The sequence below is a fragment of the Corvus moneduloides genome, chromosome 11 (assembly GCF_009650955.1).
Source record: "Corvus moneduloides isolate bCorMon1 chromosome 11, bCorMon1.pri, whole genome shotgun sequence".
NCBI classification, from domain to species: Eukaryota; Metazoa; Chordata; class Aves; order Passeriformes; family Corvidae; genus Corvus; species Corvus moneduloides.
This window is the reverse complement of record NC_045486.1, coordinates 14,536,105-14,559,580: the sequence shown is the minus strand read 5'-3', so window position 1 is coordinate 14,559,580 and position 23,476 is coordinate 14,536,105. Positions and strand designations below refer to the sequence as shown.

The window sequence follows — 23,476 nt, the reverse complement described above, 5'->3', positions numbered from 1 at the left end:
AGGGCTGAATAGGCATATGCTTGATTGCAGTTTGGGTGGAGAGAAAGGAGATTCACAGAGCTCTATTTCAGTTCTTTCTTTATTTTCCCACACTATGAATTAATCACATCTAATACTAATTATATACTTGCAACATTCTGAATTCCTGCATAAACTGGGGAAAAATGTGGGGATGTTTCCAAGACTGGAGCAGCCCTAACAATGAATCCCTCCATGTGCTTTTGCAACTGTTTGCTGTGCGTCATTTTCAAACCCAGTTATGTTCTGCAGATTTACTCTTCTGTACTTTGATGGTGATTTACGCTCCAAGGGAAGCAGTTGGGTGAAACCATGTCTCAGAAATATAGAAGCTTAATATAAATAAATTAAACACAGGCTCTTGATTTCAGTGAATCACAGCCTTTTGACGTTTATAATTTCAACACATGATTGTCCCCAGCTACTCAGCCTCTGTGACTCATGGTGATGCTTCAGCTATTGGCTTGATAGAAAATGTGAAATGTGAGGTTGGGGTTTTTTAGCTATTCTAGGATGCTAAAAGATCTGGATCCACACAAGTGGGATGAATGCAAACATAGTAACAGCATGTTAGTAAACTGTCTAATCACTCTGAATTAGTGATGCCCTGATTATCTTGCCTGCAACCTTTAGGTCAAACGAAGAGTTTTCTCCAGGCTTTGAGATACAGGCAGGTGATTATATTGTCACTGCTAAAAACAGAAGCACGGCCTGACTACAGAGGTGAAGTTATTTCAGGAGGTAAATCTGAGGGAGAGAAACTTTTCATGTTGCTAGTGTTGCTCTTGCCTGGAGTTAAAAGTGTTATGCAAGATACTGTGGGAAGGTTTCATCCAAAGGGAGCCTGTCAGGGAGCTGAAGAGGTGTGATCAGGAGGTGCAGGTGCTGCACCCAGGAATGGCAAGTTTGAACAGCTCAGTGTCACTGTGGCTGCTCAGGCAGGGACTCTGGAGTGCTGCTCTGTGTTGTTCAGGTGGGAAATGTCAGAGAGGGGATCTGAGGGCACAGAAGAACCAGTGATGCTTTGAGGGGCAGGTAACGCTGTGGGGAGATTTTCATCAGGCAGTTTCTGTTCTGCAGGTACGACAAATGTGATAATTCCCATCTTGCTGCTGAGGAATCAAGACTCATCTCTCTCTCATGAGAGATACACAGTGATGATTTTTGGTTTTTTTTCCTGCATTTTTAACAAAGTGATAAAGAACTGTATCTAATGAAAAATTGAATAAGTTTCAGCAATATTTTGTTGCAGAAATATGTAGATAAGCTTGAATTTCTGATTTGAAGTAAAAGAATTTGCTTTTGAGGGGAGGAAAGATTGAAGTGGGAGGAAAGATTTTGAGTTTCAGAAACAAGATTAAAATTTCCCAACTTCATTAACCTACTAAATTGCAGTTAATAGCAGAGACTGAATTAGTAAGACTCCAGTGAGGCTGGTGTAAGAATTAAAAGTAGGAATTTTATCATTTTTATCCAATTTTCTGAATTTCTTACCTCTAGTGGCCTAGAGATAGATATGTTTACTGCTTCAGTTTCATCTGCATTTTTTATAAGCCAGATTTAAGAAAAGCAGAAAAAGACAAAGAATGAATAGAATAAGAAAAAATGAAAGGTGAAGCTCCTCACCTGCCATCTTACAGCACTTCAGCAGGTCTGCCCAGTGTGGTGAGGTGTACAAAGGCTGTCTTTGGAAGTACTCTAGAGGTTTGAGAAATAAGAATATCAGGGCTAATCAGGAAAAAACATCAGTGAAATAATCTTGCTCCTTTCCATGGAGAACTGTAAAGCTGGCTGCATTTTCAGGACTGTTTTCTCTTTTGCTATTTGTTAATATTTGCTTGACAGAGTCTTGCCCTACAGAAATTACTATGAGGCTCAGGTAGGAGAAACCCCAACTTCACACCTGAACTTTGTCTGGACAATGCCAGTGTTGTGCATTAATACTTTGAGCTGGGAGCACAAGAAAATGTGTTGATTTTATGGGTCATGAACTCTCAGCACTCTGATCTCTTTCTGAATGTCCTTAGTGCAGACCTGGCAGGTGATTTGCTCTTTGGCCACTGCTCTCAAGAATGCCTGGGTGCTGAACTCTGCCAGAGCAACTGCTGTGGAGAAGCACTAAAAACCAGACTTATTTCACCTTCTCTGGCACAGTCATACACAGGATTTGGGGGTGGGTATTAAAATGTGCAGATGCAAACCCTCCTAATTCTTCTGTGCATAAAAGTGGTATTGTATAAGATTTACTTCTTAGTTATGTATATGCCCTAAGATAAAGGGACAGCTATTATTTTCAGCTGCAGCACCAACCATTCACATCAAAGTCTCTGCATAGCTGTAACAGAGGTGAGAAGCTTTTTTTAATTGAATACGTTCCTTCAAATATTTATGGCTTGTCACTGTCTAACTGAACCCAAGATGCTGACAAATATGCAAGTCATTTGTAAAGCAGTTAAAGTACAGGATATATATAAGTAGAGACATTCTTCTGATTAGAAAATAATCTTGTATTAATAATAAGTCTTCCTGTTGTAAAATTCTTTCTAAATACAGTAATATTCCAAATGGGAATTAGAGATATTTTAGGGATGACATTTCATTATTTCCAATCAGCTTTACTATAAACAAACCCTGCAAATTTTCAGTGTCAGCATATAGCTCAGGTAAAACTAAGCTCATATTTGTGCTCTGAGTACCTGAATGTTTGCTGAGGATTTATCCATGGCATATTTCTGTTTCAGGATGATGTGTGTTACATTAGGTGTTTGAAATGGCATCCATTAGCATAAGCCCTTCTGTGAAAATATTTTTGTCGCTAAAGTTTATAGGTCTGGTTTAGGTCTCTATGTTTGTTTAAACTACAGATCAGTAAAAGGCTGAGATGTGCATTATGTTTCAGGGTTTCTCCAGGATATGTTGTATGTATTGTTGTTCAGATCCTTGTGTGGTCCAGCCATGCCATATACTATTTCAAGAAAATAGCTAATGACAAGCTATTGCTTAATGAAGTGCTTTCATGGCACCTTATTTAGGAGGGAGGATCTTTTTTCTGGCAGTTGGACGCTTTTGTAACAATATCTACTGTAATTTTTCCCTTGGAATCCACACAGAGTAAGTCATCTGTGCAGCAAACTTATGTTGGGGAAGCCTGAATTAATAACCTCTGGGTCAGCTTCACGAATTTCTCATTATTCCAAATACCTTTTCCTGTTGGCTAAGCCTTTTGTTCAAGATGACACAGAATTGCAGTGGTTACAGATGGCTTATGACCTGGAAAAGGCTGTTGGTAATACAGGTACATTTTGTCGCACATTTAAAATGAAGCAAGCACGGAAGTAAAAGTCATTAAATGTAGTAATTATCCATGAAAATAACAATTAAAAACAGTAAATATGTTTATATTTTTATGAATATTGCTTTAGCATTGGCAATAAGCTCAGAGCCAACATATTCAAAACTGATAAATCTCTTTTATAAGGGAGTATGTTCTAGTAGCACTAATCTTTATTTCTACAATAAGCATTTAAAGGCAATGTAGGATTTTCCTGCCAATCATGATTAAGAAATTTCTATAATAGTTTTACATTCAACTCTTCTCCTTCAATGTGGACAAATGCAGTGGAATTTATATATCTCTATGTCATGTTTTCCATTGAGAAGATAGTAAAAATTAAGAAAAAGTGTTATTTGTCCTTAAAGATGCCATTCTTCAGATGATGTTCTGACAACAAAAGTTGCATGCTCTTAGATAAGCATCTGATAGGATTGAGGGATTCTTCATGCTTTTTGTTATATGAGCATTTCAGATTCATTCGTGTCTGAATGATACTGTGTTCTCTCTCATTATTTTCAATTTATCCTTTACCAGAGACACAGGAAGGGAGCAGTGAAATAGGAAATTAGGTTGTTTAGAGAAAGTAAGAGAGCTACAAAATGTTTTTTAAACTGTTTAGATGGCTAAGAGGCCCCTATGTGTGTGATCTTTCCTGCTGAGCTGAGGGGAATGCATAAATACAAGATGTACCCAGTCTGGACTGCTGCTGTCTGCTGGGGACTTCCTCAGCTCTCAGCAGATGCTTCACGCAAAGCCCATCCTAGGAATGTTTCTTGGATTCTTCGGAGTCTTTGGGAGATGTTATCTCTCTCCCTTCTTGAACCTGAACTTCCAGTCCTTGTAAACAAGACAGAGCAGCAAGCTGGATTGTTGGGGAGATGATTATAAAGCTACCAGTTATGCTGTCCCCCAGATGGGTTTCAAACTGGAAATTTGCTTCTGGTTGCCTTAATTTGCCTGATCTGCTTTTCTAAAAGTGTTTATCTGTTTTAATTTAGAATAGATAAAATTGTCACACGAACTAGAGCTGGAACATGGAAATGGTGGTAGTGTTTCTGAAAATCTGTCATTTCTTCAGCTGCATTCACAGAGTCTCACACTATGCTCTGGTTTGACCATAACTCTGTGTGTAGGATTCCAATAGCAACACAGTGCACAGCTCAGTGAGTGTCCCAGTAAATTGTTCTGTGAGTACCTGAGAATTTAATATAGTGAAGAAATAGTTGTCCAGACTCCAGATAGTTTCATGATGTTGCTCTGACAAGTTCAGTTTATGTAATGTGTTCTTCTATTGCTGCTGTTATATTTTTCATTGTTGGTCTGTCTTTGCTTGATGTGAAAAATAGGTAGAAGTTGAAAACATAAAAGAGACCGTTTTCATATTTCATGATCTTAACTGTTGGGCTCTACCACTCATTTATTCGCACAAATTCAGGATGGGAATAGTGTGCAGATGTTCATTTTACCCACACAGGTATTTTGCAATATCCAAGATCTTAACTTGCCCCTCTTTCCACCCTCCCTTGTCTCCCAGCTCTCTCCCAGGGCAAATAAAAACTAGTATTTGATGTAAACCTGCCTCAGCTGGTTTATGTGGATTCTGAGTTTCTGTATCTAGGACTCATGCTTGCTGAATAGAGTCAAGAAAAAACTTAGTGTGTGACATGAAAAAGTATTTTCTGTGTGTCTTTTTTTAAAACTTTATTTATGCAATTAATACAAAGCAAAATGGTAAAGAATAAGAGAAGTGTACATGCATACTCTTTGTGATACTCTGCGAGATGTTTTTAAACACTTCAGACTTATTTTATGAATAAAATAGATGCCATTGTCCTTCCCCCCTTACTCTAGAGACACATGTTTCTTTATTAAATTAACTCATCATCATGGTTTTGTTATTTCAACTGTGGGCTTAGTTGACCAAATTTCTATATTGCTTGAGAGAGTCATTAATCATTTGAAGAGGATTTGTATATGTTCGGTTGCTCAACATCTCATCTCTCACTTTTACTCCCAAATAAATTCAATAACGTTGCACGTGTTCTTTTGCTTTCCTTTTTGTAGTCAATAATATTAATTTAACCTCCTGTGTGTTAGTGGGTGGTTGGGAGTAACAAAACAAAGATGGGATTGTAGTGAGCACCATGAAATTCTGTTCTGTTCTAATTCTTCACCATTTAATTATTTTGATTATCCCCAGTTGGTCTGAAAAAAATAAATCTGGTAAAGTACATGTTTAATACATCATTCGGAGCCACGGTTAGTGTTCAGATGTTGCCTGCTGGATTCAAACTGCTTGTTGCTTTCTGTATTTTTGGGAACAGTTATTAACCCCCAGGCCAGCACAAGGTTATCCAGGTTGTCCTGTCCCTGAGCATGTCATGTCGGGGAGGCTGCACAGTCCTCGCTGAGCACAGAGCAGCAATATATGTGTGGTTTAGACTGAAGAGTCTGGGTTAAAGTTGCTTCTCATGGGAGACAGAGAAGATGCAGGGCTTCGGAAATATTTTTTTTCTTCCTGCTTGGAAGTAGGAATGAGGCACTTAGGGCATATGATTGTAGAAAGGCACAGAGAAGTCACATAACGTCTCCACCGATAATTAGAAGCAGCCTTGAGGTTGTCATCAACCTGAATGTGTCAGATGAGCTGAACATGCAAAGAACAGCACTGATTTCACTTTAAAAGTTTTTGTCTTATCTGTAGAATAGTTTGCTTTTCTATCTCTATAGCACGTTTTAAAATGTATGGATGGTGGTTTTTTAATGTTCTGCATAGAACACCATTCACTGGTTACCTTGTGGCAAAGTGAAAAACATCGGAATATATTAGTGCATTGATTTTGAAGCAAGTCTGCCATTTTGCTCTTCTCTTTTATAGTGTTATTTTGCAGAAGTTGTTGATCCTTCTTGTTCATTAGCTTGGTATTAGCCGTAGGGCTTTCAAGAGAAATGGAGAAATCCTGTGGTTCTAGCTAGTAATAAAAATGGTATTAAAATGAATTAAAATCTTGCAGATTTTTTGCATCTGTAATGATACCCATATGGTATAATTTGTTTAAGAAGGCCAGCCCCATAACACTGGTTTGGGGAATATTTGAGTTAGTGGAATTTAGAAGAAAGACATCCTGACAACCTGTTGGCGTGTGTTTTGCTCAAAGTATTCTGCGTCTCTGATTTGGCCACACTTATATCAGTGGGATACTACTTCAAATCTAAAAATAAAATCAGACATAGTAAAGGTTTTAATGCTCTGAAAATATTATGACTCTAATCATGGTTTACTGTATAATGTTTTTTCTTGGTTTTCCTAGTTTGAAAAGGAAGACTCAGCCCTGCCGCAGGATGGAAGTAATTGCAAACTTGATACAAATGTGTTCAAAAATGTTTTAACATCCCCAAGCCTTCAGAATTACCTATTAGTCTTCCCTTGTTTTCTTTGATCTTGCACAGTTTGTCCTTTTGGAGTGAAAAATTTTAGGCTAATTGCTGCTTCTTCCAAAGTATTGTTTACATAAAGCCCAACAAACCTCTCATGTTTATTAGTAAGAAAACGGAGCCTTTTAGTCGTGTATTTCTGAAATGGAAGCATAAGTGTAGAGCTCTCTTCCAAGGCCATCATGGCCAAGGGAGCTCTGCCTGTGCTGAGGCCAAAGTGGAAGAGCAAGGGGAGCTGAGAAGGGGCTGCCCCAGCCCCAGTAGTGTTCCTGTCATGCTCACACAGCAGTATGTGCAAGACATGATAAGCCTTATCAGAGTCACGCTACCATACTGGTAGATTTTCCAGGTTGGGGATTTTTGCCTTTTCACCCTTTCCCAGTGTTTGACTATAACTAGGGCACAGACTTTCTGGGATTGGGGGTAACTTTGTGGGTTTGAAATGCTCAACCTTCAAAAATGCACAGACTCTACAATTATTGTGTGCTGGTTGCAAGATGATTCGCTTAAACCATGAAAGTCTTGTTTAAAGTTGCTCTAGAAATTTTCAGTAAGTTGCTTCCGTGCTTTTCTGCATCTCTAGGAGCACAATCCATAGCTCTGAACCCGCTCATCCATGCAACTGGAATCTTTTTAACCTACACCCACTGGGAAATGGGAAAAATTATGATATCACCAGAGTAGGGATTTGTTGTGTTCTTTAGCAGGAAGTATTCCTTGGAGGTTTCTTATGGGTGTGAAAATGAACACACTGAGCATCTGCTCTTCTAGACCCAATAAAAGTGTTAGATATCCAGTAAGGCTTGTCAAGGTGTCCAAAATATTAAACTGAAAGCCTGTAACATAAGTGCTTTCTCCTTCCTTGTTTTATTTACTAAATTTGAGTGACCAAAGAGTTTTCATTCAGTCTTGTGACAAAGAGGAGACTCTTGAGAGCTTTTGCATGCAAAAGTAAATATTTTTGAAGTTATTTATCTGTAAAGTAAAAGGAGGCTTCATCTGAAACTTGTAACCTAAAGTGATGTTTTTTAACTTTAATGGATGATTTCAAATAGCCATCATAATTACTTTATACATTCAGTGAATCAGTTAATCCTTACAAGTCTGAGACCTTGATGTGTTATCAATTTACCGCTGTAATAGATTTTATACTATAATGAAGTATTATTTATTTATCCTCTTTTACAGCAATTTTAATAAGGTAATCATATTGGGAAGGAATGTATAGCCTGAGGAAAGGTCATCTTAATTTGATTGTGTAGATCAGTTGTTTTTTCAAGGATGCAAGTAATGTTTCTGTACTACTTCCATAATTAAAGGGGGACTGATGACAACTTTTCAAATCCCAGGTGTTTTTTGAGTCTTGCTGCTGAATAAAGACATAAAAAAGAGGGGGAAAAGGTGCTGGATGTTCCTACAGAGGAACAAGGAGGAACCTTCAGAAAATAACTGGAAATTATGAAGATTGTATCTTACGACAAGAGATGCTCTTTTCTCAAACTTAAAAGCTTTTCAAAATTCAGAAGTTTTTATTGAATGAGCCACTTTGCTTTTATGGCCTTTTATATTTACTTGCTAAACAGACCAAGTGATCAAATACAAGAGCTTTCATCATATGCTTCAAAACATAGATTCTCCTTACTGGACAACAGTCAGAAGAGATATTTTTGAGCCTTGGAAACAGACATGCACTCAGATGTTTGCCTCTTTCACACGAGTACCAGAAGGGGGACCAGTCTCCCCAGTGTGTTTGTAGTAGGACAGCCTCCCTCAGAGTGGATAACTTTTCTCATTTTACTTTTCACATGTCATGAATCTTTCTGTTTTCCTAAGGGATCTGTCCTATTTGTCAGTCTTGAGAAAATAAACTTCTTTTCTTTTTTGTTTAAACTCTGATGATAATAGCTATTTTGTGCAACTATTGTAGATGTTTCAAATATTGTGCATTTCTATCTGGCTGTGCTATTTCATGCTAGATTTTGCTTTCCCCTTAATTTTCCATGTTATTTGCTGCTACTTCATTTTCTCTCTGATGCTCTAGCATTTTTAGGCTCAATGTAAATGCCATAAACTTCCCTTAATTTAATATCTTTCAGATACATTTAACTTTCACTTTAGATGAGCTGCAAAGCTACAGAAACACTGTGAAAATCGTTCTTGAGTAGTTAGGAATTATCAGTGTAATCCCAATATTGTTCTAATGCTGGCTCCTTAGTGCAAATCATCTCCATTTGCACCTTCCTGGTCCTCATTTCTCTGTGAATGAGACTTTTTTTTGCTGTCTTGGTAAAAATAATTTCTATAGATTAGAAAAAAAAAGAATCAAACTAAAATTGTGGCTTGCATTCTTTCATGCTGGTAAAAACCAAAAGACTTCACCTTAAAATGCAATGAAAAAAACTGATACATGTTTACTCTTATGTGCCAAGTACTCTCTAAGTTGCAAAGGCAGTTTGCATTAGGCTGTATCTTTTAAGTTGAATAGTAAACATTTATATTTAAATAAATATGCTGTTTACATTCTTAACAAATATTTAATAAAATACTTAGGCATCACTAGATATCTATTTACAGAATGATAAATATAAAAGGCAATATAGAACATCAGTCTTGTACCACACTTTGTACAATATTACAATTATGCAAGATGCGTGCAATACTTTTCGATATTACACCTAAGGTACTGAAATTTTGTTTTAGATAAGTATCCATTGTAAGCAATGTCCTTGTTTAGCTGAGACATTGTGCCAAAATAAGTGGCTAAGCTGGAATAGAGAACTTTGAAGTTTCCTTCTTACCTTGCAGATCAGTTCTCGCCTCCAAACTACCCGTGTGGTTCTCATTGCAGGCCACAAAATTTGCACTTCTCCAGTTTTCCTATTATATATTTTGAACAAATTAATTTTTGTTGTAATTAACATACATCTTTGGCAGCTATCCTAAGCGATCACATAGCAGACACTTTTTTATTGTGGCTGAAAGTATCTTTTGTTTTAAAACAAACTTGCCTTTGCCTGTCAGCATGAATGAGGCTGTAAAGCAATTTTGTGATCAATTCTGTAACAGCCCCATAAGTCTGTCTCTGTCTCCTGTGATTACAGGGCATGGCAGAGCAGCCCAGGGTTCTGTGGACTGTCAACAATAGGATTCTTTGGGGTGTCTCAAATATGGTCAGCTCCTTGCTGGGGCAGAATGGTCCAGTTCTTGTTCTCTGGGCACTGATCCCTTTATATTGGCTTTCACTAGGAAAACCTTCTTTACAGGGATAAAACCAAAAACTGAGATTCCTATTTGCCTTATTGTCTGATTATTGTGCTACAGTGTAGGCTTTCAAAAGGTCAGATCAAACATACAGGATGATGCAGATACTGCAAAGGGATGTACAAACAAAAAACCCCAGTGTGTTTACTTGAGCAAATCTAAATGCACAAAAGTATAAAAGTTGATTTTTAGTTCTAACAACTCATATAACAGCTGACATGAAGATTTCCATGCTCACCTGCAGGTCTCTAGGTATGGCTGGAGTAAACTCATCTGTTGGACAAGTCGCAGTAGAGATGAGTCTACTCCTAATCTCGATAATTATCTTGTTTATTAGACTAATAACTTTCTGGCGTGTTATACTGTGTGCACTCAGAACTCACCTAGTTATATCAAAGACTGACCTCCACTGACAAGATTAAATTGAAGTCATTTTCTCTAAGAGCTTAGGTAGAGTATTTGTGTTGTCAGCAAACAGGACTTTATCCTTTTTCCCTTGGGCTTTATCTCAAATGCAGTGTTAGAATGCCAGATGGATTTACTTTAATATTTTTTCTCCAATTTTTAATATTCTTTCTATCACCTTTCAGCTGTCACACTCAATAATTTCCTTGGAAAGGAAAAGCCCAAAAGAAGCCATTGTATAACAGCTCGGCTTCAATGACGATCTTTTTCAGTTGTACTTTTGAGCTGCATAAATTACCTGATGTTTAATCCTTAGAACTTGCAGGACTGTCTTAAAAATACTACTTTTGTGGGCTTTTTGCTTGCAAAAAAGCCTTTAACAAACCCAAGCCAACTCCCCCTCCCCCCTGATCAAACAGAAAAAAAACCAAAACTAAACAGGAAAATATTAATCATCTGCAATAGCATAAGGACTACTTTATGCTACAATTGGCTTAACCCCCCCCCCAACATAAACCATATTATTGCGTATACACTGGTAGAACTGAGAAGAGAAAATACAGACTCAGACCAATAAATCAATGAATACTAAATCAACTGAAGAAACAATCAGTCCTAAATACCCTTAATTGCAAAATAAGTAGTTTCTTTTTTTCCTTTTTTTTTTTTTTTCCAATATAGCAGATTTTAGTACTTGGCTAGCTTTGCCACTTGCAGAACTTGATGAAAGAGGTTGCCTACTAATTAACTTTTTTGGGAAAGGAAAAAGCCCAATGAATGAAATGAAATAATGTTTTTTCAGAGTTGATTTCAAGTATATTCTGATATCCTTATTTGAAATTTGTCCATTTCTCCTTCCATTTACAAAGTATTATAAAAAACCATGGACAAGTAAAATTTACATCCTTGAATTCACTAAGTCTGGATGTGAGTTACCATAGAAATTATTGCATGATACATACCTTCAGTTCAAGAACAGTATCTTGCTGCATATTCTAGTACTGAATACTTTATCCTCAAATGTAATCTTTTACCTAAAGCATAATACTTGAATAAAACTTTTTTTTATCAAGTCAGATTAGTTTCTGTTAAGCTGCGTTTTAAATACTGACCTGCCTCAGTCTTTGTTATATGATTTATGGTATGTGGAACCCTGAGGTTGTCCGGATATTTTGGTTATACATGGAAGTTCCTCAAAACCCAACATGAGCTCCTTTTTATTCTACTTTCATTTAAAATCCAAACTGTGGGTTGGTCATTTTGAGAAACCAAAAGCTAAAAGTGCAGGACAAAGAAAGCTGCTCTCCAAGTAAGCTTCCATTGAAGGTACTGTTTGAATAATTAATCCTTTTAGTGGAAGTGTATAGGTTGTAAGATTTTAATGGGCTCTTGATTAGTAGAATGAGTTGCAGGTCACACTAAGAAGGAGTGCTTGTGAAAAGCCTTGGAAGTTTTTGTATTTGCTGGTCTGTTTTAGTTTTGCAAATAGTATAATATATTTTTTCTTGTACAAGTTGTGTAAACGTATACCACCTGTGAAAGCACAGATTTATGTTTAAATATTATGTGCATTTATTCTCAAATGGATATTAGGACAGGGGCTCACATTTAAATTAATGTGATTCTTCAAAGACACTAAACTTTGGCCTCTTCCAATTAGGAAACACATCACAAACTGTTGTCAAGGGTTAAGGTGTTTAAGAGGTTAAAAAGGAGTCTGTACTGTTTGTTGTTTTCAAAGCTTAGTAAAATTTCTGGTTAAACTAGGTCATAAAGAAATCAGTATTTTTATCTAAATTGCCTTTGCTTATCTGGTTATAGTTCTGTACAAAACAGGCCAATAGTCTTCAGGAATCTTTAACAGGCAGTCGATAATTTCTTGTTCAAAATAAGTCCCTGCTAAGTTTATATGTCCATATTAAAGTATGCATAATTTACAAGGCCAACTATGATGTACATTTCTAAAATTCAGTATAAAGCAAATAATTTTAGGAAATGTCAGTCAGTACATATCAAGTACACATCTACAGCTGTAGTTAATACTCCTGTGAAGAAAAACACTTAGTTTTTCAGGGATTAAGTTCAGCACTAATAGCAGTTCTTGATCTGGTGGAAATAAGCTAAAAAGAGATCATAATTAGGTAATCATCCAGAAAAATATTTAAATCTAGAAAGCTGTGTATTAAAAATAGTACATATACTGTTTATGATTAGGGCTTTTCTTGGACTTCCCTTAATATTTTCAGGGCAGTCAGAAACAAGAGGGGTTTTTCTTGAGATGTATTGATAAATCTGTTTTTATAAATGTACCTGTATGAAGAGTATAGAGGGAATCTGAGGGTAAAAATTTCTTGTTCTGCTCTTCTAGCTGGAGACGTTAATCAGTGGATTCATAGATGTGTTAAACCATTCAAACCCCATTTTTATGCTGAATGTGCATTCTGAATAGAGATTGTGGGTTTCTGTTGCAGTATGAATACTTCAACGCTGTGCTTATAAACGAACGAGATGAAGAAGGAAACTATCTAGAGCTGGGGAAGGAGTTCATTCTGGTGCCAAACGACCACTTCAATAACTTGCCTGTGAACATCAGTCTGAGTGATGTCCAGGTACCCACCAATATGTACAATAAGGGTAAGAAAAGAGCTGCTTTATTTTGTCATTCCATTGGTGAAACAAAAGCACACCCTTGCTTAAAAATGAAGCTGTTGATTAACTGTGTGGTATCTCTCTTTTCCAGTTGGCCATAACACTGAAATTTCTGTGGAAGAATGTTTTAAGTATGACAGTTCTGTAATATCTTTTGTTCTGTGGCAATTTAGCAGTTTAATGAGGTTAATGATTTGCATATGAGGCTTGCATGAGTTCTGCCATGGAGTATGGCAGAATATGCTTATTTTAGTGGATTATTTTCCAGAGTTTTCGAATCATTTGAACAGAGCTTACATTGTCACTTACTGGTTGTATTCCATCTTTGCTGAGATCTAGAATTGTCTTTGAAAGATATAGGAGAGTTGGAGGGGAATACTTTGTTAAATTTATTCTTTCAAACTCCTTTGTAGCAGTATATGTTCTATTCTAGCTCTATATGCACAAACTCTGCTGGGAGCTTTCAGACAATATTAAAAAGGAATATTTTCTACTCCCCTATTTGGCATAAGTGCTGCATAGATCATAGCACTAGCAACCAGCAACATTAGGTATTAGAAGTGATAGACTTCAGTCTAAAAATTGGGAATGTAAACTAAACTCAGATATACATTTACTCATTTTCCTTTTGCCATTTCCCTTTAATTAGACAGCAGAAATTTGTATTTTTCCAGTGCTTATGAAGCACCTATCTATTTATTTTTCTTAAGCCAGTAATAAAAGAAAAATTAAGAAGGAAAGCGCCAAAGTTTCCTAACAATGTCTACAGTATATTTGTCATTGGTCTGTAGAAAGCTGCCTAATCTCATTATCTGGTTCCTCTTCTGTGTTTTAACTATACTAAAAGACATCTAAAAGGACATTAAGTGCTTTCCTCTTAATACATTCCAGGCTAGCAATTGTGGTAATCATGCAAGGATATTGTGTAATCACAAATGCAAGGCAAATTAATTCAGATAAATTGGTCTGGTAAGAGAAGTAGTGAATATGAGAGCTTCTTTTCGAAGTTAGGATTCTGACTTGAGAATCCTGAGAAGCTGAAACTCCTACAATAAAGTCTTAAACTAGGGATGAAAAAATAAATCTTCCTAGAGAGTATTTGAAAGGCTGTGAAATTATTAATGCAGGATGTTTTGAAATACTTGGAAAATGCTTAAAACTTCTAAAGATACCAAAATGCTTTTTTTGTGCAAGTGCTGATATTTATTGAATCCAGCTTGTCTATAAATTAATTCATTTCAGAATTGCTAAGGAGGAAAAAGAAAAGGTTTGTGAAGGAATATAGAGGTCAGGCAACTGTGCTTTTCTGGAGAAGGAAATTATCCTGAGTAGTTAGTGACAGCAGTAGAACTAAAGAACCTTCAGGTATGTCATACATGCTACTACTGTGCATAGAATGCATTTTATATGCTGATTACTTATTGTTAGAAGCCAAAGTCAAAGGGCTTGCTGCATCTTGCTTTGGCTTCTCATACAGGGATTTTATATGCAGATGGGGAAGATAGAGCTCTGTGATGATTCCTGGTTTTACTTTGTCTAATTCAGGCCATACAAAATTGTCGCTTTATGCAGCTGCAGGAAAAAAACACATTTTTTAATCATTTAAATGTATTCCAACTGCAGAAATCTGGTTTGTTACTGGCATTTTCCTTGCACATGGACATAATAATCTTTGTTTGGAGTCTGTCAATGTCTGGAAGTGATCCTCTTGCCAAGAAGAGAAGTATACTTAAATTTTTTGTTGCCCAGTTCTGTAATGCAGAGGGGTGATAACAAGTTAATTAAATCCTAACCTGAGGGTACAGGCAGTAGATATTGATAGGTTTACAACCAAGTGTCTGCACAATACCATTTCTCTATAAAGGGCCTGTTGTTCATTTCCAGGTTATGTTTTATTTTATTGAATTACTAGGGAAATCCACAGCCCAAACTCACAGCTGAAAACAGACAAGTGTGATCACTGAATCGTTCAACACAGGACTCTTGAGTTGACATAGAAAAAAAGAACTCTATTTGTAAGCTAAAGCTAATTCTAAACTTTTTCCTTAATTTTGGTTTTTTTTTTTTTATTTGTACAGATATTGATAATTTGTAATGGGTTCAGAGAAGAGTCACAGGACTCATCAAAGAATCAACAAATGTGCCGTGGACTGAGACCACAGGAGCTCAGTTCATTTAGCTTATTCAAGAGATGATTAAAGGCTTAATTAGTTGTTCTGTAGTTAATTACTAATACCAGGCTCTATAATCTGGTTGCCAAAGATTGCAGAAATCCAGTGGCTGAGATCAGGTTCCATTATTTTGCAAATTGCACAACTGCCGGCTCAGTTAAGCTTTGGGAAAAGTTTTGGTCGGGAAAAGTTTTGGCCCAGCTGCAGAATCACTGATGTTCACAGTCCCTAACTGGGCACCAAATGAGATTGGCTTAAAAATTTTGGCACATAACCATATTGCTATTCTTTATATACCTTCTGGCTCTTTCAGCCTCTCCATAGAAAAGCTTAAAAATATTGATGGCAACAACAGGATTAAATCATTCTTGTTCTAAGGAAATCTTCAAGTTTGGAATCCGAAAATAAAGAGCAAAACCAAATTTCATTACAATTATGATGAAATCAAGAAAACTAAAATATAATAAATATCCAATCTATGATATTAAAATTTAGCATGGAAAATTTTGAAAAGGAAAATGAGAGCCAGTAAAAAAGTCTGCTGATCTAATTTGTAAGCATACACTAGTGCCATCTTGGAGTACAGAGTTCCTGCACCTACTATAATGTAGAGGGAAAGGCAAACTAATGAATTTAATAAAGAATCAAGCTTTGTAATTACAATACTCTTGATCATCACTGTAAAATATAAAAAGCTGATCTGGTTATTGATGTGCTTTTATACTTTTCATTCCCCTCTCCTGCACACCCTCGTTCCCTGCGTTCTCGATATCTTACAGTGGACAGCCATTAATGTTAAAAATATAAATATTACTGATCTTTGGACTATAAAGCCTATGCAATTCAGAAAAATAATATTTCGGTATTCTTATAATGTTCACACACTGAAGGAATTCAGAACAAAGAAAAATGGATGATTCTGCTTTACAGTTAAATGTATTTACCTGTGTGTCCGTAGAGCCCTCTCAGGTTTAGGACATTTTGTAGAAAAACTGGTGGTCTGTTTAAACTGCAGAACATTCTTCTGGAACTGGCCTCCTTCATTCTTCCTGAAAATGACTGCAGGTTATAATGTTTTACTTTTGAAATGTTTAAGCACACATTGGGAATCTAAATCTGTCACTGCATTCTATTTCTTCTCTTTGAACACAAAGTGTCCTCATTACCTACAGCCTCATTGCCCACAGCCACAGGATTTGCAAGGCAGTATCTTTTTAAACAATGAAGAATTAATCAATTAATTAATTGTTTTGTGATAACTGTCTTAGCAAGCAGTAGCTCTTCCATCCACAAACTTGGCAATTATCAACTGTGTATAGATTTCTGACAGAAAGAAGGGAAAATGTTCTTAGTGAGTTAGTCATATACAAATATTCACAGAGGGAAAAAGAAGGGGAGAATTAAGGTATGTCTTTCATGTTAGAAGGAAAGCTTAATTTTTGAATGTACAGAATCAATCTGAATCCAGTTTGGGCAATGCAAAGGCAGAAGTCCAGGTGTATATAAGGTACAGTCTCATTCAGCTGCTGGGGTCTTTTATTAAAAAAAATTTACATGGGTTATATAGATGAGAACAAAATGAGTTCTCACAGGTCTTGTTTTTATGTCTTCCTATTAATTTATAATGTAAATGATTTGGGATGTGCTCCTGTCTTGGACATGTCTTGCATATATACTTCCACAGCTACACATTCCTAAGAAACTCAGATATAACTTCTTACATGTCAATCAGATTATTTTAAACAACTATTGTGGAAGAGATTAGTAATAATAAAAACAAGATTAAAAATTTAAAGTTTGTATAGTTTCAGCATTTGATTTATTGCTTTCTGAGATGTCAGTAGTATATTTAGAAGAATCTAAGAACGTGACATATAATTAAAAAGTAGAACTTGGAATGTGGTCTAGGCTTTCTGGCAGCCATCCATGGCAAGCATGGCAGTAAGATTGCCACCAAGACTCTATAACAGATTTATGTACACAAGGAGATGATAAAAGAAGACTCAAAACTGATATTGCAGATGCTGACAGTATATAAAAGTAAAAGAAAACTAGAGTAGCATTTTACCTTTTGTCAGTATGAGAATATAGGTAGCCAAGATCCCACATTCTTTGTCCAAAGTATGTGCTCTATCTGGCATGAAGAACCTCCTCCAGTTGTTTTTGTTTTTTTCTTTTCCTAAATCTGTCACCTCATATTTATCCCTACTTGTGGACAGCAATGACATATTTTCTGCTATTGAGTTTTCACTCAGCAGTTTTTCTATGGAAGAGGCTTATGAATACCAGGATAAATGTGGTTTTCAGAGGAATGTAGATGAAAACCAAAGCCGAGGTGCAGGTCAATGTGTCTTGGTGAGCTGTGCTTAGACAGTTCTACGTTATGGCACCTGTTGAAAAGCAAAGCCTAGCATGGTACAGTACCAGAGGTGACACACAGCAGGATCTCATCCACTCATGGTAGCTTTGCATAAAATCTAGGAAACACATGAGGAAATATATTGTCTCAATATTAACTGAAAACAGCCCCAGGTTTTGAGAATTTGCAGTTGGTCTTTGTTTATATGACAAGGTAAGATTTACATTTGTAGAAAGGGGAGGAGCCCAGATTATCTTCTTTACAATGATTCAAAAATATCAGGATGCAAGCCCTTCTTGTCTTTTAACCTTTCTCAGTGTTATAGTTTCTTCACAGTAAGAAATTTAGAACTGAAGAGAGACTTCTGTGACTGAGAGCTTTTTCATGTATGAAATTATTATTTGTTTCTAAACCTCTTGTATTTCATAAAATCTTATGATAGCTCTGCTTCCATATTTGGTCTAAGATTGAGATTTTGGACTAAAATCTTACACATCCAAAGACAACCTTTCTCAGTGTTCTTAAACATAGAAACACCTTTTAGAATGAGCCAAGTTTGACTTTCCTCACTGGGTATTTTGATAGAAGTAGGGTAAGAGTGACCATATGTAAATCGGTCTAGCAGCCCTGGGCAGTATCTCTGAGGTGTGGTGGAGGAGGTAGAAAAATGCCAGTAGAGGTGGATTGGAGAAAGGATAATTTCTTTGTTTGGATCAGATCAGATGCAGCTTGAGAAGCATGTTTGATTTTGCCTTTAAAAAAAAACAACTGAGAGAACAAAGTGAAACAATTTATCTTGGCCATAGAAGGGAAGTAGGCTTATATAAGTTGATTTAAAGTAATGGGAGGTTTTTCCTTTGTTGTCATTTCTAGTTTACTGAATATATAATCTTGTTTTATTTGCTCAGTTTTATAATGGAGAAATAATTCCTAGAGGATAAACCTTCATCCCATTAACACAGCTGACAGTGCAATTAAGTGCATCCTACAGCTTTGCAAGACTTATTTATCCACTGAACTTTTTGTACTTATTAGAACTCATTGAGCAGAGAGTCCAAACTTAACTACTGGATAGAAAACCCTGGATTTTCCAATTTTAAATACTCTTAATTTTCTTAAGTGTATTTTTCTTTCATCATTAGTGAATGTCTGAGGAAAAGACGTATGTATATAGACATATATGAAAGTATATATCTTTATATCTAGATGTATATGTATGTATCTCCTGTGTGGTGGAGAGTGGTGCAGTCTGTTCTCACACCAAAGGATGTTGACATATATGTGTGATTCACTGCAGTATTGCAGGAAATATTATGGACATAAGATAGTTTTGTGACCACGGTTCTGCAACTAAGTTGTGAAGTCCTGCATCAGAAGAATTTTAATTTAAGCTGCAGCACAAGGTTAATGTCTCTATTTTCCTCCCCATGAAGAGACAGATGACAGCTCTACACTGCTGTCCATTTGTACAGCACACAGCAGTTCACTTCTGAGGGCCAGGATAATACTGTCACCAGTATTTTAGTGCTTGCCCGTTTTCCCAGTTAGTTTCTGCTGAGATTCCATTGTACAGCCTGAGGCACAGCTTCTCACTTTAAGCTCTGTGACTATTGAAGCGTTTCAGAGCTGGCTCAGCAGTCTGGTCTCTTCAGCACAGCCCCAAGTGCCACTGTCACACACAGAGTTACGTTTTCATGGTCCTGAAATTCAACACGTGCTCAGCTACTGTGCTCTGTGTGGGGGGATTGAAGCCTGAGCTTCTGGATTCTGTGGAACTGACATCTGTATCTTTTAGCTTGGGCTTTTTTGGGTGAATATCACAGAAGCTCTTAAATGCCAGTCAGAGGTGAACACACAGCAGTGCCACGCTGGTACAAATGAATAGACTTGTTCTGAACAGACTCAGTTTTGGAAATATTTCTTCCTGGGTTGATTTACAGTGATGTCAGTTCAAATTAGTTTGAACACTGAAACGTCCACTCCTGCCATGGAACTTTGTGAAAAGTATTGAATTCACTGTCTTTGAAGTGCCCAAGATGAAATGTTGATTGGTGTGTGGAAAAGTGGGATGTAGTGGGCAATGCACAAAAGGACCATATTAACTTGTCCATGTGCAGTGAGGTCTACAATAATAACTCTCTTTCATACATGGCTTTCTGAGTACCTTCCTGCTTTCCGTTGTTGTTCAAGCTGAATTGAAATACCAGTGTCTGGGCATGTGCAGAGGGTTATTCATGTGCATTTCCTCTTTTTAGAAACCTGATATTGATAACTGCCTCACCTAAAAGACATTAGACTGCTTCAGGGAGGATGTTTGCTCTCTGCAGGGAGAAGAAAATATGTTAGAATCAATTAGCGAATCTAATAATGATATGTCAAAATAAAGCATAAAATTTCCTCAGAAATGTTGGGTCTGGAAAGTTACTCTCCAGCTTTCATTATACTGGAGAATGGGGCTTATACTAATGAACAATGTTTCATTTTTTTCCTTATATGAATGCCTTTTAAACTCGGGAAGTTACATGAACTTTTAGCACAGTGCTTATACTGATTTCTTTTTAATGTTGACATGATTTATACTGAATACATTTCTCAGCATTTACCTACAACTTTTTCCAACATTTCATCATGTCTACTACTATAAATGAGTGAATCTTCACATCCTTTCTTACATCTAGCAAATTATATTTCATAGTACAGCCATGTGATTTGGAATTATGTTACGGATTTCATGTCATGTTTTTGTGAATTTTGTAATTGAGTCTTCATTCCCTACTATAATGTATTTCAGAGGGGAGCAACTGAACAATATGGCTTAAGTATAATCATAACTGACTGCTGAAAACCTCTCCTTAATGACAGTTCCCTCTTTCCTACCCCTGACATTAGAACGTGATCCGTGCATTCTGCCTGTTGCTGTTTTGGCACTAGGGAGGATTTTTCTTATCAGATTGGCTGTCTTTGGCAAAAACCTATCAGCAGCCCACTGGTTGGTTAGTTTATAAAATCTCTGCTATCATAAACTGCCAGGTGCCTCAGTAAATTACTTTTACATTTTTTCATCATTGGGCCTGGTTCTCTGTTAAGTTAGGAAATGCATTTATATTACAGGAAAGACTTTTTTTAAGGCAGCTGGAGAACAGTTTGTGCATTGTAAGGTGAAAAACTATTTGCTCCAAATCCTTTTTTTGATTGAGATTGAAAAAAGAAAAAAAAATCAAACAAAAAAACCACTGGATTACAGATTGTGAGGTATCTATCTACCCAGGTATATTTAGATAATGAAGTAGAAGCCTTCGTGCAAGATGTTGCTTTGTCTTTACTGACAGAACAGACAGAATCAAGACAGAAAATAAAATTTGATGATCAATTATACAGTCTGAAGTTAATCTGCTGCTTTGAAAAATAAAAGCAATAATATAAATTTTAACTTAGAGAAGTCTGTCTTAACTGTCTTCCGTTTGTTCTTCTCATCCTGATACTGTGATAGAGCTGCTGTTCTGGAGTTTTTGAAGTACAGGAAGCAATTTTATCAGTGCTTTCCATAACTGCAGAGTTTTTCAGTGATGGATGCTGAAGTCTCTGAATATTTTCAAGCGTTTCTGTCAACAGGAGATATGGTTTATGTCAACTCAACTAACAAACATAAGGCACACAATATGTTGCTGAGAGTCTCAAACTGTGTAAATCAAGCTGTAAAAATCTATGTTTGTAAAAACTGGTTCGGGACTGTAAAATACACTTTAAAGTTCAATAATAAGTAAAAAGATAAGTCTTCATTAATAATATTCTAAATGAATTTTTCCTTAATACCACACTTATACTAATTCCGTGTCAATGGATTTGGAATGCATTCAAATATTAACAAACATTTTGACTCTGTAGCCGTGATCACTCTGCATAAATATGGGTTTATAAAAAAAGTGATTAAAAAGTATCTTAGCTCTTAAGGTATATTTGGACTTCACTTATTTTGAAGACAAGATGACTATGAGTATTTTCCTATAGATTTAAATTCAATTCTTATCGTTGCTCTAGTTTCTACAACTCAGTTCCTTTCCTCAGGTTTCTTTACAAGGTTGCAATACTGTGTTGCAGAAAGAGGCTTTATCTTTTTGTCTTACAGCTTTGCTCATGACATGATTCTTTGCAGCACATGTGCACTGTTTTTTGTGCCTCTCTTTGTCTCTGTTATTTCACTGGCTGTTGAAAGTATAGATTTTTTCATGTGACTTAAACCTTTGTTTAAAAGCTCTCTGTTAGGATTATAGTTATTACTGCTTTGGGAAGTTGGCAATCAATTACTTTGTGCTCTTTTATTGTTTTGTGGATTGTAGATTGTGGCATAGTTTGGGTTGGAAGAGACCTTTAAAGGTCATCTACTCCAATTCCTATGCAATGAGCAGGGACAGTTTCACCCAGATCATGGTGCTCAGAGCCTGAGCTGGAATGTTTCCAGTGACAGGACATCAACAAACTCTGAGTAACCTGTTCCAGTGCCTCACCAACTTTATAAAAAATTTCTTCCTTGTATCTAGTCTGAACCCACTATCTTAACTTAAACCTTTTATCTCTTGTTCTATAGCAAGATAGTTGATATTTTCTTGCAATTACTTCCATCTTTCATCTCTTTCCACCTTTATAATCACCATTACTTTTAAAATTATTTACCAACAACATGAATGGAGTACAACTTTGAATAATTCTGAACTCAATGTCTTTAGTACAAAAGACATCAGGCATAGCCTATGCTTTTCTGCTTACCTTATTGGCTTCTTGAATGCTGAAAACATTGCAAAAGGAGACCTTGGACTTAAGACTTCACAAATATTCTTTAACTTTTGCTTGAACAGTTTAGAGACTGGTAAAGAATATTACCTGTGTCAAATGGCATTTCCATTGCATGATGCTCACTGCATGTTAAAAATGAGTTTATGCACTACAAGTCAATAAATGCAGACTCTAATCAAAAGTTTTGCTTGCACAGGAAAAAAATTCTGCTGCATGTAATAGAGCCTTCTCTAAGAGATATTGAAATGTGATGAACCACAACCGTTTTTTGATTAAGTGAGGTTTTTTCAATTTGATACTTAAAAAGAGCTATGAATATCATTCAGTCATACTTTCCTATCAATGCCTTCCAACTGGCTGCCAAAATCGAGATTACCTATTTTCTAGAATATTAGAACCAAAAAAAAAATCATTTCTCAAGTGATGCAGAACGATTATAATCTGCAGCTAGCACATGTGCAAAATCATTTTCCTGTAAGGTGTGAAATTAAGAAATAAAATATTGTCTGTCGCTGTCGTATATGATTTTATGGACTTTGCTTCTGAAAATTCAACATCCTGGAGTTATTATTTAAATAATCATGGTCACATACTGTCCTGGACCACATATTTATATTTTGAAATCATTCCCCTGGATTGTTTGTCTTCACATTTTAAGATCTTTAGGACAGGGTTTGCACTCTCTTCCTAACACTGGACATTGTTTAATTTAAAAGGAGCTTTCTTAGTCCAACTGATTTAATCAAGATTTCAGAGAATATCCTATCTTCCCATATTTCTTTGTTTTAACTCTTGTTGCCTGTTGGACAGAGATGCACAGACTTCTCTGCTTCTTCCATCTGGTTTTGCTTAAATTCTGCCTCAAATCTGATTGCCAGAGTTTACTCAGGCTGCTGCTTTGTTCTTGAAAAGGGCTTTAGCTTCACAGATTTTTTTTTTTTTTTTTAAATTTTATTTTCCCTCTCAAGCCTCTGTCTTTAATAGCAAGCCTTTTGGAAATGTTGGCATCGCCACACAAGATGTGCACTGTGCTTTATTTCTGCTGTGTTCTAG

The 23,476-nt window shown here is 36.3% G+C and overlaps 1 protein-coding gene across 6 annotated transcripts in view; it reads left to right on the top strand.

Moving 5' to 3' along the window:
* CACNA2D3 (calcium voltage-gated channel auxiliary subunit alpha2delta 3) overlaps window positions 1-23,476 on the top strand; it is a 398,896-nt gene that overhangs the window by 143,947 nt on the left and 231,473 nt on the right. For all 6 annotated transcript variants that reach the window (XR_004242342.1, XM_032120753.1, XM_032120750.1 and 3 more), the window contains exon 5: window positions 12,925-13,087. Coding sequence is in view for 5 of the 6 variants with exons in the window: in XM_032120753.1 (XP_031976644.1) it covers window positions 12,925-13,087 (163 nt within the window). In the remaining variant the exon portion in view is untranslated. The remainder of the gene's footprint in view (window positions 1-12,924; window positions 13,088-23,476) is intronic.